We start from the raw sequence: 25742 nt of genomic DNA, 5'->3' as shown, positions 1-25742 counted from the left end.
CGAGGTGGCGGGACATACTGTGTGAGCAGCTCCTGATACCCGTCAGTTTTGGCCCAAAATCATCAGCTGTCTGCTAGAAACCTGAAGATGAAGAGGAATTTCACCTTTCAGCACGACAATGATGCAAAACATGCGTCCAGATCAACATAAGAATGACCTCACCAGGAGAAAATTGAAGTTTTGGAGCCCAGACCTGAATCAAACTGAACATCTGTGGGGTGACCTGAGGAGGTGTGTGCACAGGAGACGCCATCGCAGTCTGACAGAGTTGGAGCAGAGTGGGCAAATAGTGCGAAGTCAATATGTGGCTGATACACTCTTACACAAAAAGACTGAATGCTGTGATACAATTAAAAGGTGCTTCAACCAAATGTTAGTTTAAGGTTGTGCACACTGATGCAACCAGGTTATTATAAGTTTTGATATTTTTATATTTTCCCTTCTGAAAGATTTGTTTGTTCTTCAGCTGAATTGTTCAGGTTATACGTCACACTGAAGGTGAAAAACATTGAGATGATTTATCTTGGTCTCATTTCTTACATCACGAAAATCTGGCTTATTATACCCACTGTATGTGTCACATGTTCCAGGACACGCTCGACGGTTCGGCCTCCAACGAGCCCTTCTTCACGTCCGTGGCCACCATCCTGGTGCAGGTGAAGGACGTTGATAACCGACCTCCCTGGTTTCAGCCTTGTATGAGGACCAACTTGGGAATTGCCAAACTGTGTGTGAGCACCGGCTACAGAGGCAAAGTCAATCTCACTGAGAAGGAGGTGAGCATCTGGATCCAGGGTTTAAAAAAACAGTAAGGCTCAGAACTCCTGGTAGTAAAGATGTGAACACAACGTTGATCTTCAGCAAATGTGCAGGACTGTCCACTTACTTATGGCCACATAATGTACTCCAATTTACTCCATTGGTCAGTTGACACTTTGGTCCATATGGTGCATTCAGGTGATTCTTTCCAAATATCATGGCAGTCCTCACTCACTGCTGCATCACATCCAAACAAAACTCGGTAAAGGTTGACCAGGAGCACCTGAATGCACCGTCTGTGAGATCTCATCATTAGTTTTCAGGCCTCTGACATTAGGCAGTATATATAATATATAATACATAATACATGATTCAGTCACCTGGCAGATGGAAGTTATTCTCATCCAGCTCACAGAGTGAGAACACACAGGTGTTAATGAAACAGTGAAAAGTGTCACTTCATCTTTATCTCCCCCCTGAGAGACCACACATGTTGAGAGCTCAACACGTTATTTCAGGCGTCTCTGTGAGAAAAACTCTTCGTATGAATGAACATAAATCAGTGTGTGATGGTTTGAATCCACAGGAAGGGCCGCTGGTGCTGGAGCCGGGTCCGGTGTTCGCCAAGGACGGAGACAAGAACCGCAGCGAGCAGATCGGCTACAGAATACTGAGAGGTCTGAACTGAACACATCTTCTGTTTCTATTTGCTGCCTGGTGATTTATTTAGGTGCCTGCTGTGCAGCAGAAACTATATATAATCCATCACGTTTATTAGGGGGAGTTTTTCCATACCTGCGGTGCCTCGTGCTCATGGGGCTGTGTTGGGCCTCTGTAAATTATAGAGTGTAGCCTTGCCCTGCTCTAAAGTGTCATGAGATAACTTCTGTTTTAAACTGGTGTTTGCACTATTTTGTCCACTCCAACTTCATCAGTCACTAAAACTACAGCCTCTTAAACATGATGAATCAACACCTCTTCAAAACATAAACTGAACATTATAAAGGTTTGATGAGTCATGATTACTGCATGTTTTGTACTGAGGCAGTGTGGTGGGAGAATGTGCTGCACGTGTAAGGTTCTCCTGAATGAAGCTATGATGTAGTGATGATTGTTGCTTAAGTTGTTTTCTTTCATCAGGAAACGAGGGGAATATTTTCCAAATCGATGAGGAAACAGGAAACATTTCCATGGCTAAAGCTGCTGATATCGTCGGCCCAATAACTCTCACTGTGCTGGTAAAACAACAACAACAACAACAACAATCTTATCTGGTTATTATGAATGGAAAAATGACCCTGTTTTGACATCTGACTATAAAAGGATCCTATCAGTTATATAACTTTGGTGTAACTCACCTGTCGTCCCCTCCTGGCACATCAGGCGTCACAGGTGACCAACAGGGACCAGTTCGCAGTGACGCAGGTGACCATCGAGGTGATGAAGAAGAGCAGGAACCCTCCTCGCTTTGAGAAGGAGAGATACGAAGGATTTATCTACAGCAACTCAGTCCCTGAGAGCATGATCCTCCGAGACCGAAGCACCAACCGGCCCTTCAGGGTCCGAGCGCGGGACGAGGACTTTGCTGCTGTGAGTGTTAAAAACCTCCTGTAATAATAATCTGTTTTCACTGTTTGATTTGTGAAACTGTTTCCACCATCTATTACTCACTCCAGACATTTACAAATACAGTAAAGTTAAATTTAACCACTCAGAACAGCAATTTAAATTTATTTAAACTATAATGATTTTCATACATCAAGGAACACTTCACCCCAAAATAAAAATACATATTTTTCCCTTTACCTGTCGTGCTACTTATCATTCCAGATAGTTTTGGTGTGAGTTGCAGAGTGTTGGAGATATCGGTGGGGCTCCATTCATTCCTATGAACGTTGCTCAGTGGCTCATGAAGCCAAAAAAGTTCAACTTGTTTGTGTATAATCACCTGGATCTTCTTCATCCTGGGCCCCACAGAGCGAGCGCACCAGATACTTTTGCAGGCCGAGCAGCTAACTTCCTGTTTAGCCCTTTGCTACCTTTAATAGGGATAAAAGTATTCAATTGGGCAGCTCGTCTAGACTTTAGAGATGTTACTGGAAAGTGAAAGGAGTCATTTTGTGGGACTAAGTCTATGGGAAAATCTTTCTGGGCCTGATGGCATCATGTGACGGAGCCGGATGTTGTAATTTCAGTGTTGGCCACCAGTGTTGAGCAGAAGCATCAATACAAGTAGCAACATTACTAACTTAGCTCAGTTTCTCAGTGGAGTGGTGGTGACGTCACTACTGTCTGAGTCAAACAGCTTTTCAGAAGTGAAGTTGATTAATTAACAGAGTAGCACGATGGCGTCCACCAAAGTTCCAAACTCTTTTTCCAGGGAAAAGCTCTGAAGTGCAGCGGACTGTTTGTCTGCAGAGGTCTGGATCAAAGTCAGGATGATAAAACTGAGGATAAGTCATGTGACTGACACCAGTGCCACACTGAGGCATGTAGACGAGGGGAGCACTTCCTGTATGACATCACATACTGAGCCTTCAGTTTTTTCTGCTTGCTGCTTCGCTATTGGCTTTTCTTGGCAAGACCCGCCCTCCTCTGCCTGTGATTTGTTACACTTCTTGACACGTCTCTCTCGTGTTGTCCATAGAGTGTATATATTTAGTGGGTTCACAGTGGACACCAGAGAGACAGACACAACAAGGGCAGAGCAAAGCACTGAGAGACAGAGGACAGAGAGGGATACACTGATGTCACGTGTTCTCTGCAGGACATGTTCATGTTCTGATGAACCGAAAAAGAAAGTTTTCATTTAGCTCTGTTGTTTTTATAGTTTATATTATTGTCTTTTATTTATGATGGTTTTATTGAGTGAAAAATATATTTTGGAATTGTTTTTGAATTAGTGACAGAGAGCTGACTGAAAGAGGCCGAGACAGAGACGTGCAGACAGCAGCAGGCTGACCGATGATGTCATGTTATTGGAGGACATGTTCAAATGTCTCAAAGTCTGCAAAAAACCAGGACGTTTTAATTTGCGTCTGTTATTTTATAATAAACAGTTCAACTCCACATGTTTTTTTGCTGCCTGCTTGTTTGGCTGACAGATTTTCTGATCACTGAGGTAACGCTGATTTGACATAAAGTCAAGTAGCTTTGCGAGTAGGGAGTAACTTTTTCCATTTTCTCGTAGCTTAGCTGCTACATTTCTCTGAGATAGCTTCAATGCAGTGAAGCTTTATTTTGATGTAGAGCAGCTGGTAGCTTAGCTCACTACATTTTCCAATAGGTTGCCCAACACTGTTTGGCCACTGTGTCAAATTTGCTTTATGTCTACTGCACCTCCTGCAGCCTGGTAAATATAGCTATGTTAGCTCCGTCACATGATGCCATCAGGCCCAGGTAGTATAGTGTAGATTTTCCTGACGTGACTTCAGCTGAATGATCTGACATGATTCTGGACACGTTTGGTCTCAGAGCTGGTTGTCTGAATGGCAGGAAGTAACACTTGGAATAGTGAGTGTGGTGATGGGAAGTACCTTCAGTGCCTGCAAAGCTTGTTTGTTACACATTTTAAATTGTCATGATGTTCAAAGTCTTTGGCTTTCTCTCGAGATTAAGAGACTCTCAGTGCAACTCCATGTCTGAGCCTCTCTTAAGTAAAGTCTTCTTTATGCTGCAACACTAGCTGGTGTGAATGACGTAGGCTATATTGTGTGGGACGAGAGATGAAGTTCACTGAGCAGTTTCATACAAACTAAATAATACGACAACAAACTGAGACTTTGTAGACTTACAAAGTGATCTTTGACACTGACAAACATCACAGGTGTAAACAGTTTAAACAAATTCTGTGCATTTTATTTGCATGTGTGTGTGTGTGTGTGTGTGTGTGTGTGTGTGTTTCAGGGTCTGAATCCAGATGTGAAGTATGAGGTTCAGTACAGCAGCTACGTCAACGTCACCTCTGATGGTTTTGTGATCCTGAAGAGAGTCGTAAAGACGGAGTCCTTCGCCCTTCAGGTGACTGATGTGCAAACTTTTTTTTTTTAAACCAAGCACAATAAAAAATCTTTGTGTACATTCACTCACACTTAATGCAGTTTGTAAGCCGTTAAATTGTTCTCTCCTGAACGCAGCTCAGAGCTGTGGACACGACAACTGGAGAGTTTGGAACAGCTGCCCTCTCTGTGCAGGTCATACCAGGTGACACCATCACTGAACCTTTCACTGCACAGCATTTATTAAAGAGCCATAAATACTTTTCAAACAAAACACATGATTAGTTTATAAAATATGATCCAATGTTACAGATTAAAGTACCAAAACTATGTGAAGTATTTAAAACTAGCTCCACCATGACCAACGACAACATTAAAGTACCTCTTACACATTAATACATCAGTAAAAATGATGCAAACATATAATAGTTTAACACTGACTGGAGCCATTCTGCATTACGAGCACTTTTACTTTAAGTACATCTTGTTGCTAATACTTAAGTACTTTTACTTGCAATAGATTATTTTTATACTGTATGATGATTTGAATAATTCTTCCACCACTGCTGACTGATGATCCAGAATGAGGTCATAGTAGGTTAAATTACTAACTTTAAATATTGTGATGCATTTTGTCTGTATGTGTCTGAATGAACGGTCCTGAGGATGAGGATGAGGATGAGGATGATGATGATGTAATGTTAGATTCAGCAGGTGTAACCTTATGTCGTTAACCTGTCCTCTCCTGCAGCGGTGGCCAGCCCGTCTCCGTCAAACGTCGGCTACCGTCCAGGCGACATGGCGCTGCTGGGTCTGGTCATGGCGGCTCTGCTGGTCCTCTGCCTCATTGTGATTGGCTTCTTGATTTCCCGCTTGTGGAAGGGAAACGCCAGCGTGGACAAAATCTGTGAGGTCAGTCGTTGTTTGTCTTGTCTGGAGTGTTTGAGCTGTTAGTTTGTTCAGAGTTTTGAATGTGGTTTGAAGACTGTGGCTGGATTAGAGTCACATTTTAGTCCTTGAACAGTGTCTGCAGCTCGGCAGGCGTCTCCCCGGGTGACACACCATCCACCACCCCCTCCACCCCCTCCACCCCCTCCACCTCCTCCAAAGACATGCAGGTTAATTGGTGACTCTAAATTGTCCATAGGTGTGAATGTGAGGGGCGAGAGGCAGGGTTCACCCTGGACAGGTCTCTATGTGTCAGCCCTGTGATAGTCTGGTGACCTGTCCAGGGTGAACCCTGCCTCTCGCCCAGTGTCAGCTGGGATAGACTCCACCCCCCGCAACCCTCAAGAGGATAAGTGGTTATAGAAAATGAATGGATGCAATAAATTAAGTTGAGGTTATATGGAGTTATGAAAGTTGAAAAAATACTTTGAAATCAGTAAAAGCAAAGAAAGTGTTGACGGTGAAAGAAACTTCAGTTCCACTGTCGTCACATTTATTTGTTTGTTAACCTACTTAGTAAAGACACGCTGACAATCACCTGTAAAACAAAGATTCTGTTTCTCTTTGAAACTATTAATGTTTTTAGCTCAAACAGTTGTGAAGACTTTGCTCTCGCTGTGTTTAAAGGCACCTCCGTCCTGTGCTGGTGTGAGCGTCAGACAGACTGTTTGATGCTGCATGTGCTGAGCTCCTCCTGTGTGGCTTTGATGAATATTTATCAGCTGAAGTCCACAGAGGAGCTCTGTGTTAAAACAGAACAAATGAACCTAGCTCACTCGCGGGAACCACGGTGGCAACTCTAACATTGAACAATGCCTCAATCTCCTCCATGCTTCATTATCTGCTGTATTAACCAGGGGCCTCTCTCCTGCCTGTAGTGCCTGGGCCCCTGCCTGAAGTCTGACCAGCCCCGCTCCGGCCACAGAGACTCCCTGCAGTACACCAACGATGGCTTCCAGAACGAGGGCGACCCGAGCCGGGGGGGCGGCAGGCGCTGGAACAACGCTGTCCCCAGACGGAGCACCTTCCCCCAGGCACGAGGCCGGGTCATCCCCCTGGAGAGACGGAGCCGCCACTGCTCCTCCTGCGGCGTCTACACCAACCACGTCACCAAGGGGAGCCCGTCGGCGAGACCGTCCAGGAGGGGCAGAGCAGACGGAGACGAGTACAGCATGAGGTCGATCCTGGCCAAGCAGAGGAGGAAGGAGGGCCAGAAGACGGTGTGGTTCAAGGAGAGCGAGGACTCCTCTGACATCGAGGTGGAGATTATCCCAGACACTGTGGGCCGGGTGGAGGAGGAGACGGAGGAGGAGCTTGATATGGAGGGGGTCGTCAGAGACCCTGCAGCCCCGCAGAGGGAGTCTGACGACGGGCAGGAGAGTCCGAGCACAGAGAGCACCGAGGAGCAGGACGGTGAAGACAGCAGCTCAGAAAAAGAGAAAGAAGGTCAGGAGCAGGAGGGCTGACAGCAGAGGTCAGAGGTCAAACTCCAGGCGGAGAATGAAACTGAGCTGTTTGTCTTCTGGTCACTGTTTGGACACGGCAGCCTGCAGCAGGGAGGCCTCAGCCGTCCAGGATGGCTCCTCCAACATCTGTGGATAACTGCCAAACCTCACGTACACACAAGGATCCAAAAAGTATTTATTTTCTACTGTGAGTATGTTAGAAGACTTAGAAGAGTCCCAGGTAATAACTTTATACCATGTTTGAAACTTGACACAAGTGTTGGCCACAAATACACACTCTGAAATGTTTGATTTGTATACTCCACTTATACCAAGCTGACACACAACGTGGGTCTTATTTTAGTAGTTTTAGTTGTAATTATAACTTTGTACTCACTAAATGACTTTGTGAAAATGCAGCAGCATCACAGCTGAAGTCTGACGAGATAAAATACAGAAGCGTACAAATCCCACAAGGCCACAGGGCCACAGGGCTGCAGACCAAAAACAAAAGTGAACGATTGAATTATTACCCCAACTTTCCGCTGCAACTTTGGCCGGCTGAATGTTGACAGGAGGTGACGACAGACTGACCTGCTGTCGATTAAAATCAGGTTATTGTTGAAAGTGATGGGAAAAAGATTTACTGCTAATATCACGTATAGAGTTTGACTGTATGATAATTAGATGATATTGTTTTCTGGTGGCCTGTTATAAGTGTTTTGTGGCCTGGTGTCGGCTGCAGCCTGGATACTGGGAATGAACTGTTGGTTGTTTACAACTTGATTTACTGTCTGACTTCTCTGTAGTGATGTCACAGTGTTCCCACATCTCTGCAGTTATTTTGGTGAGTACAACGTTCTCATAACGAACAGAAACGACAGCCAGAACTTCTCTAATAAGATCCACGTTGGAAAAAAGCGGCCTGTGAGAAAGGGTTGCAAACTGACAGAGGATCAGTTTCTAATAAGGCATCATTTCTAAAAAGGTTTAAACGTTGTCATTAAAGCTGCAACTAACTTTGATTATTGATCAACCTGTCGATTATTTTCTAAAGCCAAATGTGACGTCTTCGAATGTTTTGCTTCGTCCAGCTAACAGTTCAGAACCCAAAGATATTATATTTACTATGACCTACGACAAAGAAACGCTGCAAATCCTCATATTTGAGAAGTCTGCAGTTATTAATGCTGAAGGTATATTTAAACTTGTGCGTGAGCTTTATGCAGAGCCTACGCCGTCATGAGCGTTAATACTTGTACACTTATACTTGTGTCTGCGTCACTCTGTAGTTACACCTCCGAAACACTAGTCAGTGGTGGGGTTTCTGTGAAGTGCTGTAAAGTTTAGTTGATTCAAAACACACATTAAAACCACATTAAACACACATTAAACACACATTAAACACACAATAAACACACATTAAACATGGCTTAATAGAGACAGTTTCAAACACAAGTACACAAATCAGCTTTATTATGACAGCATTCACAAACACAGCATTTGTCTTTATCTGGACACATTTTCCCCACAAACACAACATGCTAATGTTATTAGCACAAGCCTATGGCATTTCACATTGTATAAATTAGCCTAGCAGCTAGCGGACTTTTCCTCTACTATATATATAAAACCAGGATAAATTACACACAAGACTTAAAATACTATTTTTGTGGAGGCTTTATTGTCTTCACAATTTATTGTTTCTTATCTGTGAAATTAAAGTAAATTAAAGCTTTGTTGTGTTGCTGCAACATGTTTCATTTCTGGGGAGGTGCACGTCAGGTTATGGGGTAGATTCGATGCAGAAGTATAAGTCCCGCTCAAAATTGTAATAAACGGACATTACTCCAGAAAGTCAGCGATCAATATCTTATCAATAAAGCATTAATAAATGATTTACTGACCATTAATAAACTTGTTCAGTTCTTATATTTTTAATAAACGGTGCCTTATTAGAAAGTGGTGACGATCAGTTTCTTGTGTTGATGGATTTACAGAATTTTAATGAAGTATTTTGATTAATTTATTTCATAAGTCAGAAACAGACATTCCCATCAATTATTTTATCTGTTTGTAAATTAAATTTTCAGTTTTCTGTTTTTACAGTATAAAACTACCATGGTACCAGATTTGATCCCCCTCTCCGACTCGTCAGGTCAAAGGTCAGCTGATGACACGAGTCAGCAGAAAGGTCCAAAAACCTGCCGAGTGACTCGCAGTGAACGAGTCAGCGCGGTGCTGTGATGATGATTTCTGTCTCATTGTGTTGGAGCTTTACTAAACTGGATTTTATAGTGAGAAATATGTGAAGACAAACTTTATCTACTGAATACTAAACAGCTGAGAGGATGTTTTTATGTGGACTGTGTTTTTATTGAGCATGTGCAGTAAAATAACTTCTGGATAAATCTACAGTTAATGTGTAGCTGAGTTTTTGTACATTAAAGTGATGGAGGGAATAATAAAGTCTGAAGGGTTTGTTGAGTCTTGGGATCGCCTCGCTGGTTGATTAGGTTTTCCTGCACAAAGTTTAACACTTTAGGAAATTCTGATATTTAAACATTTTAAAGTCCAGGTTTCAGACGCCTTTAGCAAGCATTTAAACCTTTGAACCTTAAAAATTTATTTAAAAAAACAAGGGGAAAACAGCAATGAGCAACTTGGTAAGAAATGTCCTACAAATTGCAAAATAATAATAATAGATTTACCAAGTTATTTAAAAACAAAACCTAGGGCAAAATAGCTGGGGAAATGTATAATTATTAAATATTTAAAATTATAGTAAACTATTATTGTTATTTTAGGGGCTTTTGGGGTAATTTCCTTGTTTGTTTAAGTTTTTTTAAAAACAACTTTTTTTAATTCTCTTTTTACCTATTCTTGCAAATTTTCGGGTCAACAGTCTCACGTGTGGCCGACTCGAGTGACGTGACTGGACAAGCATGTGCATTTGAACTCTGCTCAAGTGGAGCTTTTACACATGTGCCTGCTCGTACCTGAACATATAACTCATTGACCGAGGAGTTTTAATCCTCAATGTGTGTGTTTGGGAAGAACCAAACATTTAACTGGACGACACACCCGCAGAGACTCACAGCTTCTTTTAAAAACTTTTTATTCAGGCCAATCACATTAAAATACATCTCAAAGTCAGTAGTAATGGAACAGTTTCCTCCTAAAATGCAAATTAAGTGTTCTGTTTGAAACAAATCCCTGATTAAAAAAAAAAAAGATCACTTAGATGTTTAAAAAGGGCAGTACCGTTACAATCATCTGATCCCTGATCATACACACCCTCACACACAGATCAAACCTCCAACCCGTGTCACACACTCTGCTGGAAATTGTACAAATTGTTCCGATCAGTGCATTCAGGCTCTACACAAAATCTATTGCTAAATACTGTTTGATTGCAAAGCAACAGAAAACGTGTGCAGCTCAGATTTTTGTCTCCAAAACTTGGATGTTTAGCGTTGCACTTGAACGTGTTGCTCACTTGGACTTGGCAAAGCCCACTCTGTTGTTGTCCCGATCAAAGACAGTGTAGTACTGGCCGATGAATACATCTCCCAGAATCCACAGGGGCCCGGCAGGAGGGGGGATGTCCAGGCCCATGAAGCCGCTCAGACACATGGTCTTTCCCGCCTGACTCACCTGGATAATTGAAAGGGACAGACACAGAGTCAGAGACGGAGCTGCTGGGGTGTTTTAAATAAATGTGACAGAGGAATGTGTGGTCACTCCTCAGACGACACACCAGCCTCCTCCTGGCTTCACTCGGTCAAACAAAGCTGCACTTGTTTGTTTCTATGATGTAACACATAGTCACAGTGTTGTATTGTTGCTGCAGGAGTCAACTCTGTCGCCCTCTGCTGGACAATAATCATCACCTGCACACAGTCTCACCTTCAGGATGTACTGATCTCCGGTCAGAGTGTAGGTCTTCCCTCCCAACGTGAAGCTGATGACGGGCAGCGATGGAACCTTCTCACAGTTCACCATGTACTGAAACAACCAGACATCACTCTTTAATAAACTGTTCACGTGTTACATTCATTTAAACTACAAACTGACAAAAAATTAAAAATATAAATCTACGTGTCACTGCTTTATTCTGACTTTTTTTCATGATTTCGGACGACATGCTATACTATGACTTTTTTGTCATCATTTTGGACGACATGCTATACTATGACTTTTTTTTCCATGATTTCGGACGACATGCTATACTATGACTTTTTTGTCATCATTTTGGACGACATGTTATACTATGACTTTTTTCATGATTTCGGACGACATACTATACTATGACTTTTTTGATGATTTCAGACGACATGTTATACTATGACTTTGTCATCATTTTGGACGACATGCTATACTATGACTCTTTTTCATCATTTTGGACGACATGCTATACTATGACTTTTTTTCATGATTTCGGACGACATACTATACTATGACTCTTTTTCATCATTTTGGACAACATGCTATACTATGACTTTTGTCATCATTTTGGACGACATGCTATACTATGACTTTTTTTAATGATTTCGGACGACATACTATACTATGACTCTTTTTCATCATTTTGGACGACATGCTATACTATGACTCTTTTTAATGATTTTGGACGACATGCTATACTATGACGTTTTTGCATGATTTTGGACGACATGCTCTTAAGCAAGGCACCGAATCAAACAAACAAGATGGAAAAAGTAGCTTTGTTGGGGACTACTTTCAGCGGCAGATTAATCCACATTTGGTGCTCAGCAGAGGAAGAAGATCTATCAGGCTGTAGGTACACACACAGTGGTTGTTCAGAGTTACAGTCATTGATGGTTTTGGCCTTTTTATGAGTTTTGACATTAAAGAAAATATTGACCATCTCCAGACTTATTCTTTGAGAGCGACATGACAGAGGTGTGTGTGTGTGTGTGTGTGTGTGTGTGTGTGTATGTATATATTTATCTTTTACAAATCAAGGTTTGCCTTTTTATCAGGAGCTCCTGTTACATTGCCTCTTCAAGGCCTGAATATTGCACCATTATGCTGCCTACTGTTTTGTATAAAATTCACAATCGTAGGAATGGGGGTACAGAGTGGTCTCGCCAGCAACAGAAGTAGTAACAGCATCGAAACGATGTGTGTATTAACAGGACTGCCAGCAGGACAGGAACATGGACAGGATGGGTGTGACGTTTTGACGATGTGTTGTGTGTAACCCACAGTGGGAGATTTAAAAAAACCCTGACAGAAGTTAGCAACAAACTCAAGAACAGCAGCCAAAAATGTCGACAAACTGGGAAAACAATGAGGCTAAGGAGCTCCTTGCCCTCTGAGCAGAGGACAAGATCAGCCGTCATATCAAAGGGACGCTAAATAATTGGCATTAATGTGTCAATAACAATGTTATTGTTTGAAAAGCACTGCGGACACGCATGTTATGTCACAAGAGAGGCCGATCCTGTTGTGTTACATGTCACACCTGTCCTGCCTCTTTTGATTCTGTGATGCTGGCGTGCCGTCTAAAAATCACACATTGGAGTGTCATGTTTCCACTGTTGTTTCGTTCTGCGTAAAAATACAAAGGCAGCAGAAAGAAGGGACTCTGTAGCAGCTCTATGGCGCCATCTCTGTGTAACAAGGGCTATAGTGTATGAATTAAGTTTGCTTGTCTCACCTCTCCCTGCATCAGTGGCATGGCTCCGATGGCCTTCTGCAGGGCCTTGACCTCCGCAGCAGGGCCGGTGATCAGAGACGTCCCGGTGTCCACGATGGCCTCACAGCCTTCCTTACACAGGCTCAGAGTGCTGCCAACAGCCATCCTGTCACACACACACATACAATACACACCTTTCAGCATCACGGTGTCACGGTGGTTTGGAAATTATGCACTGAACTCATCATGTAATCAAGGCTGTAACTAAATTACTTTCAACATTTTCTCATCTAGTAATTATTTTTCATTGAACCAAAAATGGTTTCGTCTGACAGTCAAAAATCGAAATATTTTATCAACCATTGTATAAAAAAAAATAAAAAAATAAATCTTGTGAAAATAAAGTGCGCAAATGTAACTTAAACAATGCTGAGAAAGACCTAAATGCTTTGAAGACACTACAGATTAAAAAAACATCTCTTTCCCCGAGTTTCCACATTTGTGCTTGTCCCCTCTGTGTTGCAAGCGTCTGCTGTGTGTCAATCATCCCCAGTAAGAGAACTACAACCGGGCCTGACTTATTAGAATGATGATAATGTAACGATCTGTGTTTGGGGTGTAATATAGCACTCACCCGTCCATGTGGATCTGCCAGTAGGCCTGCCGGGTGATGTTGATGTAGTTGAAGTCCCCGGTGTAGTATTTGGGGTCAGTTCCTCCCAGCAGCAGCTCACCGCCGGGCTCAGTGTCCGGGTTTCTGGAGAGAGATGACACCAACTCAAACTTTGTCTCCACAGACGGAAAAACATCAGGATCAAGTCATAAGAACATCCTGGTTATACTGGACTCTGTCAGCAGAGAGTATTGAAAGAAATCACAGCCATCATGACAGCTAGATACTACCAGTGTCTTCTTGTGTTGTTGTTTTTTTTCCACTCTCAAGTTTTTCATTCAGATATTTTAGACCAGATTCTGAGTTCACGTGCCTCCACTTCCAAAACATTCCCATAGTTGGAGCACAACTGAAGCAGCCAACAGTTGCCTTATTAAACATCCGGTGGACATGAAGCAACATTAGCATTAAACTGAAGTCGTGTTTCTGTTTAATCAACATCTGACACAATTATCTGACTCTTCAGCTGCTAAATACTTTCCACTTTCTTCACCAGGTAGTTGCAAATATCCAGGTAATGTGTTTACAGACATACAGGAGGGCTGCAGTCTGTGAATCTAAAACTGTGAGCTAAAAGACACTAAAAATGCTCAACGGAGCTGCAGAGTCTGGTGATATTAATCTGTGGATGACCTCAGTATCAAAATTAAAACAAGTCATTTGTGCAGTTTTTGACCCGAAGTCTATAAATGTAGAACACTTATCAAGATTAATATCTACGCATTTGTTCACCACCCACACCTAGTTAACGAAATCCTGCATACAGAAATATAAATTAGTCAAACATAAACAAGATCACTAAATTCAGACGAGGACAAGAAATACTGTTCTCCACTTTCACTGGATGTTATGACCACATGTGTGAGAACGATCCATCTGCACATCATCATTATCTGCTGCTGTTATCAGAGGCCCTGTTAACATCTTAACCTGCTGTACACACTGTGTTCAGAGGATTAAGTTTCTCAACATGATGGCAGCAACATCTAAGTGTCCCAACCCGACTCAACACCAGCTGTGGTCACATCTACCAGGCCGCTGAGCAGTTGCAAAGTGTTTCCTGTTTCTGACTCTTGCAGCAGCATGTGGGCAGTAACACAGCTTTTAAAGTGAACATTTGCTCCTTTTCCACTGCAGGAGGAAACTTAAAAATTGTAACATGAACTGTTGCTCTGTGTTCACCAGCTTTGGGACGAGTATCTAAACTAAGCTAAATTTTGGCACTGATCAGAACTGAAGGTGGTGCTAAATTGAAGTCCCAGGTGCTTTCAGGAGTTGATGGCAGCGCTGTTGATCAAGATTGGTCAAGCGGATGTGTTGTCAGATCACGACAAGGACTGGAAAAAACACACAAATATAAAAAACTATGACAAAAAAATGTGCAGGAAAACAACGAGATGAAACTAGAATAGAGAAAAATAAAAGATTAAAAAGCAAACAGTGGAGAAAATAGAAAAACTGAGAATCAGTTTGATGCTCTGGACGATTTTTTTGGCCCAACAACTGGCCTGTGTCGAACATGACGGGTTTTTTTTTTCATTTATTTTCCTTAAAATCACGTTAATCACCTGCTGCCATTTTGTTCGTTCAACACACCCTTACTTGAAGTCAAGCTGCGGCGGTGGCTTGACTTAAATAAAATGCTACTACATGCTCTACAGTTATAAATCAATAACACACTACAACTGTACGGTGTCCCACCTGTTCAGGTAGAAGGAGAAGATGTTCTTCTGCACCTTCTTCTGGTCCATGATGTTGTCAAAGACCGGAGTCACCCCGTCCACGGAGATGCGAGGGTACGCCATGCCGAGGATCCCGTCAAACTTGGCTGCGATAAAGGTCACGCCGGGCTGCTTGATGGCTTCACCGAAAAGCTGCTTCTCTACAGATATGTCTCCAATCTGGAGAGCAAGAAAAAAAAACACCAGAAGCTTGTCACGTAAAACTCCACTGAAGCTACAGCTGGATGTGATGCTAACTTGTGAGATTAGCTTACTGTGCATGTGTCCTGACTGAGGTAGCCCGACAAACTGCCACTCCCATACTGGATGGCGAAGTCAGTGCCATTCTTCACGTACGAGCTGGACTTGGCAGAGTTATATTTGTGGTGAAGCCCTGCGAAGAAAAAGGAGAAAAAACTTCAACATGTCACCTTTTTACTTTTTACTACAGAGACGTGACTTTACAGCCGACACATGCAGGACTGTATCTGCGATGACTTACAGCAGGCGATGTCGAATATGGAGCAGTGAACGGAGGGCACCCACAGGTTGGAGGAGCCCGTGTCAAACACCACAGTGAAGGTCTGAGGAGGGGTCCCCAGGCCGATCTCACCGTAATACTGGGCCTGGACAAAAAAACAACAATATTAGGATTCTCAATAACAGCCATCAGGATCTTGAGAGCTTGTGGAGATTTACTGGCCTTTCCACGACAGTAAATAAATCTATGTGAGAGAACACACAGTCCTCCAGCTGATCTTATGTATTTAGGAAAGAGATTACAGTAATCCCTCACCACAGAAAACTGGTCAACAACAAATCAAACCAACAACAAGGTCTGACAAAGCAGGTTAACACAGTCGCGGATCTATTCTGGTTGCTGATGAGGCCTTACAGCTGTTGGTGTCAGCGAATGTTAGTAGGACGCAGGTCAAATAGTTACTGAGTCATGATGTTAATAAATCGCTCGTTATTGTTTCACAATTACAGCGTGACACAACAAATGATTACTCCACAAATTTATAAGATGACGCAAACTTCCGTTTCATGTGGCTGAAACTCACAAAATCTTAAGACTGTGAGAGTTATGTCAAAGTCATCCAGACCTCAGTGTTCTTCCTCTTTTACTGAGCAAGATTTGATTTTGCAAGGCCAACGAAAGATGACAAACATTTAGCGCCTTACAGCTGATGAAGTATTTTAAGGAGTGTTAGCAAAGAAGTGCAAAAAGAAGAATAGGTTAATTCTAATAGTTATAAGAGCTCTGTGAGTTGATTTACTCAAAGGAAACAGATTATTTAATCAAATTATGAGGTGGCTTTTAAGATGTAGGGAGGAAAAGTAAGTTCATGTGCATGACTTCATTGTTTGACTGTGGACATCATTATATGCCAATTGGATAGACATTGTCCAACCCTACTCTGGCTGATACAGAACAGTGGGTGCCTTGAGGACAGGGCACAGACATGTCCATGAAGCTAATAAAAATATGCTGCTAATCTACATTTGATGGAGCCTGACACATGCACATAGCATATGAAGTCATCCTGCTGCAGTTACTGCATGTTTAATACAATCCAATGATGACGATTAATGTTTTTTAATAAGTAAAACACAGCCAGAACTCTTTAACCACGTCATTTATAACTGGACCTTATTCACTTTGTCTGAAGGCTGCAGCACAACAAAGTAGGACAAACAACAATAAACATTTAAAAAACAATCATTAAAAACATTAACTGCACGGCATTTTTAATTCTGAAAGTTCACAAAATTAAACAGGCAAAATGCTCCACTTGTAAAACAACTCCTGCCATGATATGATGCTGTGTGGCAGACAGAACAAAACCAGGTTGCAGTCGGACTGCTTACAGCTGGCGGGGATAATAATAAAGCTTGAAGTAATAAAAAAAGAGATAGATAAATAATTGAGTAAAATTAATTTGAGTGTAACTTAGGTCTGAGCCCAACTCCACCTACTGTGTAACTTTGAAAAATGAAAAGTGGGCACGGGGCTGAGAGGGTGTGAGTGTGGGCTGGGTGGATGTGTGAGGCAGAAGTTGATTAGGAGGTGTTAACTTTTTTTTCTCTTCATGACATAGATAAGTCCTCACCAGACGACTCTGTGTCAGGGTCACGCAGGGTTCAACCCATGACATGCAGGTGTTTATAGACATGGTAAGAAATGTCAATAGTAACACCTGCATTGATGTAATTCATCACAGTACGGTCATATCATTTAGTGCACAGCTAAAAAGGGTTTAAGGGTGCATGACCTCCTTGAGTTCAACAACATGCCTTAAAAACAGCTGACTTTTTATTTTGCATGTCTCATCAGTTACATCAGTGATATTTAAGTAAATTCTTTATTTCCATGATTGATTTTCAGATGAAAATGTTGCAGGTCACAGTATACAAGTATTTGCAATGAAGACTGCTTCTGGAAAAACATGCAGCGTTTTTGCATAAACACATTGTTTTAATAAGGATTTCTTAAATTTGTTTTACTTTTTAAAGAATTGTGACCAAGATATATGGAGTCGCACATTTTTGTTACATAAAAATAAGTATAGCATGTTTTACATTTAACACAAGTTATAGTAATTTTCTTGTTTCTTGTCTTTTTCGTTTTGAAGAGCGGTGTATTTTATGTCTGCGTCTGCCACCAGAGCCATCACAATAAGAGTAGGCATAATTATATGTCAGTTCCACAACAGAGGAGACTTGATGTCCTCTGAAATTGGGTGGAGAAACATGCAACACGTGCATGTATCAGCATCAGCAATCGGCAAAAATGAATCTAAAAATATCAGCAAAAATCTAATACTGTGCATCCCTAGAAAAAATGAAGTGGTCAGTGTTCTTGTGTGGACAAAGTATGTAAAGGAGACACTACTCCTGAATTACCTAACACGTTGCAGGCCTTTTTATTGTGCAGTTTATTGACAAGCAGATATACTGATACCGATATCCGTGATACGCCCTTACTGACAAGTACGAGTCTAAATCTACTTCCTAGGGTAATGACTCATTTAATGTAGAACAACCTGCAGCAGTAGCACAGCCACAAAGATCATCAGATGATCTGAAAGCCTGAGCCAGTCAGAGTGAAATGCTTATATACTCTTCTCCTCTCAAACCATTGTGACGGGCTGATGTCATTATCAAAGATAAAAGGTCATTTCCGACATGTTGTAAAACCGAGAGCAAACAAACAAACTTTCCGTCAGCTGATGAGGATCAAGAGGCTTACGGATCAACACTGAGTCAGCCGTCATGTGGTTAACGCCGTTACTCTCACAGTTTCATCACTTAAAAAGCTGATTTTATTCTGCAGCACAACGAGTCACAGCCTCTCTACAAAAGCTGTCTGCAGAAGATTTTCTGGTCTTGACAGGCAAAGTCTAATTTTCCATTCAGCGGGGAGGACTTAGAGAAAAAGGCCGAGGCGGTCGCAACAACACAAGAGGACCTTTGTTGCAGCTCTCACCCAGTTTGGCTTTTCAGCTTCTGAGCGGTGCATTAGGGGAAAGGGAAGACTAAAGGGTCCACAGGTCAGTGGTTCGGAGAGTGAGGCTTACGTCAAGGTAGTTCTTCAGGGTTTCTGGAGTGGGTCCACCGCTGGAGGGGAAGCCAAAGTTGTACTTAAGGGAGTGTGTGTCAGCCAGAAGCTCCTCAATGCTTCTCCCCGAGTCTGTCAGCTCACGTCTGATGGAACGGAATTTCTTTAAGGGAATTCTGAAACACAGAATCATAAGAAAAGATGATTTAGGACTGTAGATTTAGAGCCTGGTTTAAGGTCTCTGAATAATATAGTGAAGTTATGAAGCACAAACACAACTGGTGGCTGTGCAGATAAGATTTAACCCACATACTTATCAACCTTATCTGCATCGTGTTATCCTTCAGTGTTGCATAATACACTTACAAGCTATACATAACACAGAAATGCCTGTGACAAAAACATGCCCCTATAACTCTCTTTTAATACATTCATTAGCCACTTTATTAGGTACACTTGAGAAACTAACACAATCTAATTTAACCAGGGTGTCAACAGGCATCAGACACTTTTTTAATGCTTTTTACACCCTTCAAGATGATTTTTATCCAAATTTAAAACAGGCACTGCAGATCAGTATAAAGTTAAGTAGTATACATGTGGTCCACTGCAAATGTATGTAGGAATGTGATTATTAGAGTGAGTTAGGTTTTTCTAGATTTTGCTAAAAAGTACAAAAGTATAAAACAGAATAATAAAAGACAGTCTTAAGTTCAGTGGCAGGTTAAAAGATTTGTGAACTTTCACTCAGAAGAGCTCGACTCAAATAAATTAAAAGATTGATAAATAAATTTAGATAAAATGTTTATAGCATTTAAGACCTCACTGAAACAAATTTAAGATGATCTACAGACTTTTAAGGCCTAATCATTATTTTTTAAAATAAATTTAAAGACATTTGAAGGACCTGCAGACGCCCTGAATACAAGGCCTGCGATAAATCCTACCGTTTGTGGTGTTATTGAACTGTATTTTTCGATACAGAGCTGTTTGTTTTTTATCTGACTCTCACTAAAGGGGTGGACAAAATAAGAGGAACACTTGTGAGTCTCCAAAATGACCGTAAAGTTGAGTCAACACTGTCTGAAACAGTAAGAACAGAAACTGAACATTATAACCCTCATGATGAAAGGATTCCCTGCAGGACAGCTGGATCACTCTGCATTAGTTTCAGCTCAGTGTACCTAATAAACTGACTGTAAATCTAACATGTAACGAGTACATGAAGAGTCACCTAACTGCATTAGGCTTCATCATCGTTTCCTCCTGATGAATTAAACCCTAAACTAAGAGCAAACCTTAATGTGGTTCCATTTACACTGGAGTCATGTTACCGATACTGTTAACTTCAGTGTCTGTGAACGAACACCAAGACGCTTTTACAGAAATCAAACATGTGACTGAAACAGCTCTCTAAAGACTAAAAACGCCCTGCCGCCATATTGTTACCCTGTGGTTTGTATAAAAGCAGGATGTAAAAGAAAGTCACTCACCCAAGTTACCACAGAGTGGAAGCTTCATATCTTGAGCACACCCCATGATAACGTGTGTGCATAAAGAGAGCTGCAACTCACGATTACAAGATATGCAAACCAAGAGTTACCAGAGCCTAAAATGACGCCTTAAAAGGGTGATTAAACTAAAACTAAAACAAGAATGTAAAAGATTAAAATAAAGCACTTTTAAAAAATAAAAGATACAAAGTGCTTCACAATAAAAGCATCCAACACAAAATATCAAAGAGGCAGAAAAACAGCTACAAATCAAATATAATATAATCGAGAGAAAACGTTGTTAATCTGTTACAAAGCTCACAGGCAAAAGCAGCGAATGCATTAACTTTAAACTGGATTACAAGCTGACTTTAATGTCACTACATGAACATAATTCAGAAATGAGCTCAAACGTTGGTGCGTTATCCTCGTTATGTTCACTGATGAAGACAGAGGAGGGTCACACTCAGTGACAAGACGTCAGTTTATTTACAGAAGACATCTGTGTTTATCAGTGTCATAATCATGCAGCAATGATGCCTCTCAGAGTCTTTCCAAAACCAGACCCTACCCACTCCCACTCTGTTGACGAGTGTAACTCAGTGTGTTGTCACCTTCACAGCTGAATGAAGCACATTAAGGTGTGAAGGAAAAACACAGTGGAAAGCTGTGGGACAAACTTGTGAACTGTCTTAACTTTTTGTAACCCTGGAGAAAAATAAAGCTTAATCCAAGTTAATGTTCTTCATATGTATTTCTAGCACTTATATTCAATCTGTTTGTGCTGCTGATGTTTATGTTAATTTTTATATTGTGTTTTTATCATTAAAAGAAATAAATAACTTGATGACTTGATATATGATGAATAAATAAAACTTACTCTTAACCTTCTTTAGTAGCCTCTTTTTTGTGTCTTTTCAATATCTCAATATTTCTCCATATTTGGTCCGAACAGGGGCTTGAACCAGCGACCATCTGGTTCCCAACCCAGGTCCCTATAGACCGAGGCACTGCTGCCTTGCTGAGCTACTGCCACCCTTAACCCCTCCATTTTCATTCCTTCAAGGGACATTTTGACTAATATTATAACTTGTTTAATGATGGTGACATTTTTGGAGACGGTTATCAAAAAAACTCATACAGGGTGTCTACAGATATAACAAAGTTAATCAAAGACTTTTAAAGACCTTTTTAATTCCAACTTATAAAAGAATTTTCAGACCAAACATGCAATGGAAATACACAACATATATAAATGTGTGTGCGTGACATGTGTACGTACTCTTGCCAAGTAAACACACTGAAAATGACAACAGCTGCGTGAGTTTAATGTGTTTCATGTAAAAAGAAAACAAATCTAAATCGCTGTCATAAATGCAGTTGCAATTGCAGTTATTTGGTCTGTTCCAAAAGAATCACTGGGTCTGTCAGGCTGCAGACATTTTACAGTTATGTGACCGAATATATTTAAGACCCATAAAATCTGACTTTAAGACAATTTCAGACTTTAAGACCTCATATTAAGAGAACTTAATTCAAGCCTTTATCAGGCCCTGCAGACACCCTGTCATAGTGTCGCAGCCCTGCCCTGAGCACAGGTGTATTCAATGACATCAGTGATGGCTGCATTCCACTTAGCTCACGCCCCTGGTATTGTGCATGCTGGCTCACTGGCACAAGTTACTGGGACACTAAATGGAACTCAGCCATCGTTCATGACATCAGTCTCACCTGAGCTGCTCCTACTCTGACAAATGTCTGCTGTTAATAAGGGTTCATTGTTCTGCAGCAGCCGCAGTGCAGGAAGAACTCTGCAATACATCTCCCTCCTGTGTCTGCAACAAGCCTCCCGATACATTAATCATATCATACTTATTTCAGCACCCTTCACTCTGATTAATGCACTGGTGTCTTCCTCTGTGTGTCTAACTGTGGTCCTCGTTTCAGCTGCATGTCTCTTTCTGTGTGAGCACACTGATTAAACACGTTTAAAGAGAGGCAGAAATTAAGCAGCTTAAACCCAACAGTCACACTCATATTGGGACCAGTACAGCCCAGTATGATTTTCTGGAAACATCTCCATTATGAGCCCACACAGAGGTGCTGAGACCACAGCCTCAACTCAACAGGTTTATAAGTCACAAGATCATCAGTCATCGACGATACAGACGGTTTTACACACACACACACACACACACACACACACACACACACACACACACACACACACACACACACACACACAATGGCTAACGTTCATTAGCCTCATGCTAGCTCTGTGAGCACACACATAGAGCTGAAGTAGCTGTGAGCTAACATGCTGAAAATTACATATATTATTTATTTGAAATGTGCAGCAGAAACATTTTGTCCCTGTCGGACACTGTTAGGTAAGAGAGCTGACACTGTGTAAGTTGCATGCCAACCAGCTCTGACGTCGGTTCACTTAAACCGCGTTAAAAACACTTTATATTATTTTAATAATTAATATTCTTACCGAACCAGTCCGTCGGCGCTGAGAGCTACCGCCGCCAACACGAAGAGGAGCAACAGCTTCATTGTAACAGTCGACGGAGCCTAAAAATCACGGACACAACAATGACTGAGCAGCTTCTGACTTGTTGTCGACTTTTATCAGCTGACAGGAGGAGTGGAGGCTCCGTCACGTGAGGCTGGAGCCGCTCCTGTTACGTCACTTCCGGGGATAATGTTATTTACTCATTTATTTTTTATTTTGAACTTGAGGATTTTAAGGTTTATTTGCACAAAACAAAACGACAGAAATACAACAACAGAAGAAGAACAATATGTGCGAGTGAAATTAATAAACTCCTCCCTTAGTAAATAAAACAAGCAAATACTAAAGTCATGTAATCAAGAAAAGTGAACAAACTAATCAACAAAGGGTCAATAAGCAAACATACAATAAGCCTTAGGGATATTATATTCGTACTATGATAATTCCAGGTCATAGCACTCTTGAATGTGTAATTAATTTTGTTTATTTAAATGCTAAATGTTTTATTCACAAACAGAAATTCTCTAAATCGCTTCCTAAAGTTTTATCTTTTCTGAAGGTTGAGAAGGTTCTTCTCAAATCACTCAGTTTATTTAAAGGAATAAACTGAATCCTCTGACTGAATTTACCTTTTCCCTCTGTATGCTTAATCTATTTGTTTTTTATGTAATGGTCTTTAAATACTGTCATTCATACTCTTCATGTACTCTTCATATATATTCATATACATTCCCATGTGCAGCTGTTATTGTGTATTGTACACGGTCACTTTATATATAAATTTCTTAAGGATTTTTTGCAGATATGCCGATATATAACAACTCATTTGACTGATACTGATATCGATATATCCACTTTTTTCCCACCTAATTTTAGTGATCATCGAGTCTCTTCTGTATTAAATTATTATATAATTATTGAATTAACATCATATTATACATGTATACTCTTATCATGACGGCCCACCAGCAGATGGAGACATGAAAACAATACTGCTCAGTGTATGTGATATTCATTAATTGTGTAAAATAAGAAAAAGCAAGTTGGCCGATTCTGATAGTTCATTTCAAAGGTGATACCAGCCGATACTGATGATGTGCTGATATTACTGTGCATCCCTAATACATATATGTGTGTGTATGTATTAATCAAAAAACCCAATAGAGACTTATAGTGTACAAACAACATTTACAAAAGAACTAGAGGTATGTCACACTGGGCAAAAAAACATAAAACACACAGATATTAAAGGGTAACTTCTGTATTTTTCAACCTCGGCTCTATTTTGGAGCGTGGACTGGTGACTGGAGAGGTGCCAGTTCACCTCCTGGGCACTGCCGAGGTGCCCTTGAGCAAGGCACCGAACCCTCCAACTCCATGGGCAGCCCCCTCACTCTGACATCTCTCCATTGAATGCATGTATAGGTCCTGTTTGTGCATGTGTGTATTTCAGGCCTGTTTGTCTATGTATATGACAATGGAGTGAAAAGATTGAATTTCCCCCTTGGGGATAAATAAAGTATTTAAAATCAAAAAATAAATAAAAAAATCTTTTTTGTGTGTGTTTGTGACAAGTTTTGAAACTGGTCCAGTATTTGGAGCGAGTGCTGCCAAACAAGCTGCAGTGTATTCCCTGAAGGTACTGAGCACTGTTCATTTAGGTGTTTATTTAATGGAGTCTGGTGAGTTTGAAGATCTGTTTCTGCTTAAATAAAAAAGATCTCACTCTCTAACAAAAAGGTTTGTCTCTGTAGGAATCCACTGATTGATTAATGGACTAATGGTTTCAGCTGGACTTGTATCCACTGTTTGGCAGTTCAATTTATAATATTTTATCATTTTTTAATAATAATTTTGTGTGTAAAATATTATTGAAACCTGTCATATAATGTAAAAATTATAATATTTCCCTCTGAGATGCACCGAAGTATCAAGTGGTATGAAAAGTACAGTACTGGAGTAAATGTACTTAATTACATTCCTCCAGTGGTGCTTTCACCAACATTTATTTTTAATCCAATTTCTAATTTTTAAGCCTAAACCTTGACATTTCCAACAGGTGACATATTCAGTTGAGAATAATTAAAACCATCATGATTAAAGGTTACTGGTGTCGTAGCAGGATCGTTACCGGAGCCGCACGTGTTCACTTGTCTTAATTAGGTGACCTTTGTATCTGCTGATGCTGCTGCAGGTGAGATTCCGTCTATAAGCCTGCAGGTGTTTTTTAAATCTCACCTGAACAACCTGTTTCTTCTTTTGTAGGTGTGTTTGTGCTGTTTTGTTTTATTGTGCAAATAAATCAAATAAAATGTGCTTTGGGATTTTTGCTGCCCTGTAACGATGAGGACTGAACATCTGGTGGAGTCCTCGTCCCACAAATCAGAGACCAACATCCAGGATCAAAACATTTCTCTGGTAAAACCTTGTGGGGGAAACTGTGAGCTGTTTCAGCATCGCAGTTACAGACAGGCTCTTTTTCTCCTTTCTGACATATTTACATTATTTACTGACAGTTGATATCTGCAGATATAGAGATGTTTAACAACATGTCTGAAGTCTGACAGCACGACTGCTTCAAGAAACTGCAGCTGTGGATTTTATTAAAAGGGAATGAAAAGAATGCAAATACAACAAATATGATTCAAAACCCCAAACTGAACATTTGTCCTTAAATAAATAATGTGTCACTCTCTCTGTCTCCTGCTCTGCTTTATGACAACTGCAGTGAATGAATCTCGGAAATGATGGCATCGCAGCAGCTGCAGAGTGGCTGAGCTGAAGATGATCAACTGTAATTTGTTGTCCATATCAATGACAGATATGTTTACATGTAGACTGAAACGGAAAATTAGCTTTGGATTTATAAACAGCTCAGAATTCACAGAAAAAGACTAGAGTCAATAAACACATCAGAGACACAGACTGCCGTCGATCCTGTAAGATGTGAGCAAACAAAC

At 40.9% G+C, this 25742-nt stretch overlaps 2 protein-coding genes across 2 annotated transcripts; one reads left to right on the top strand and one right to left on the bottom strand.

Moving 5' to 3' along the window:
• The first annotated feature begins 2264 nt into the window (after positions 1–2264).
• On the top strand, positions 2265–7802 carry cdhr5a (cadherin-related family member 5a). The gene is made up of 5 exons (XM_050051484.1): positions 2265–2349; positions 4666–4779; positions 4896–4962; positions 5509–5669; positions 6584–7802. The coding sequence occupies exons 1-5, from the start codon at positions 2281–2283 to the stop codon at positions 7169–7171; spliced, it is 999 nt and encodes a 332-aa protein (XP_049907441.1). The 5' UTR covers positions 2265–2280; the 3' UTR covers positions 7172–7802.
• Positions 7803–10251: 2449 nt separating this feature from the next.
• On the bottom strand, positions 10252–22919 carry ctsd (cathepsin D). The gene is made up of 9 exons (XM_050051114.1): positions 22762–22919; positions 18791–18947; positions 15712–15835; positions 15485–15603; positions 15190–15389; positions 13450–13572; positions 12837–12981; positions 11060–11158; positions 10252–10807 (listed from the first exon to the last, which is right to left on the bottom strand). Exons 1-9 carry the CDS (start codon positions 22821–22823, stop codon positions 10646–10648), a joined length of 1191 nt encoding a protein of 396 aa, XP_049907071.1. The 5' UTR covers positions 22824–22919; the 3' UTR covers positions 10252–10645.
• Between the last annotated feature and the right edge of the window lie 2823 nt (positions 22920–25742).

The sequence above is a fragment of the Epinephelus moara genome, chromosome 1 (assembly GCF_006386435.1).
Source record: "Epinephelus moara isolate mb chromosome 1, YSFRI_EMoa_1.0, whole genome shotgun sequence".
NCBI classification, from domain to species: Eukaryota; Metazoa; Chordata; class Actinopteri; order Perciformes; family Serranidae; genus Epinephelus; species Epinephelus moara.
The sequence above is the reverse complement of the archived record's forward strand: the minus strand, read 5'-3'. Positions and strand labels throughout refer to the sequence as shown.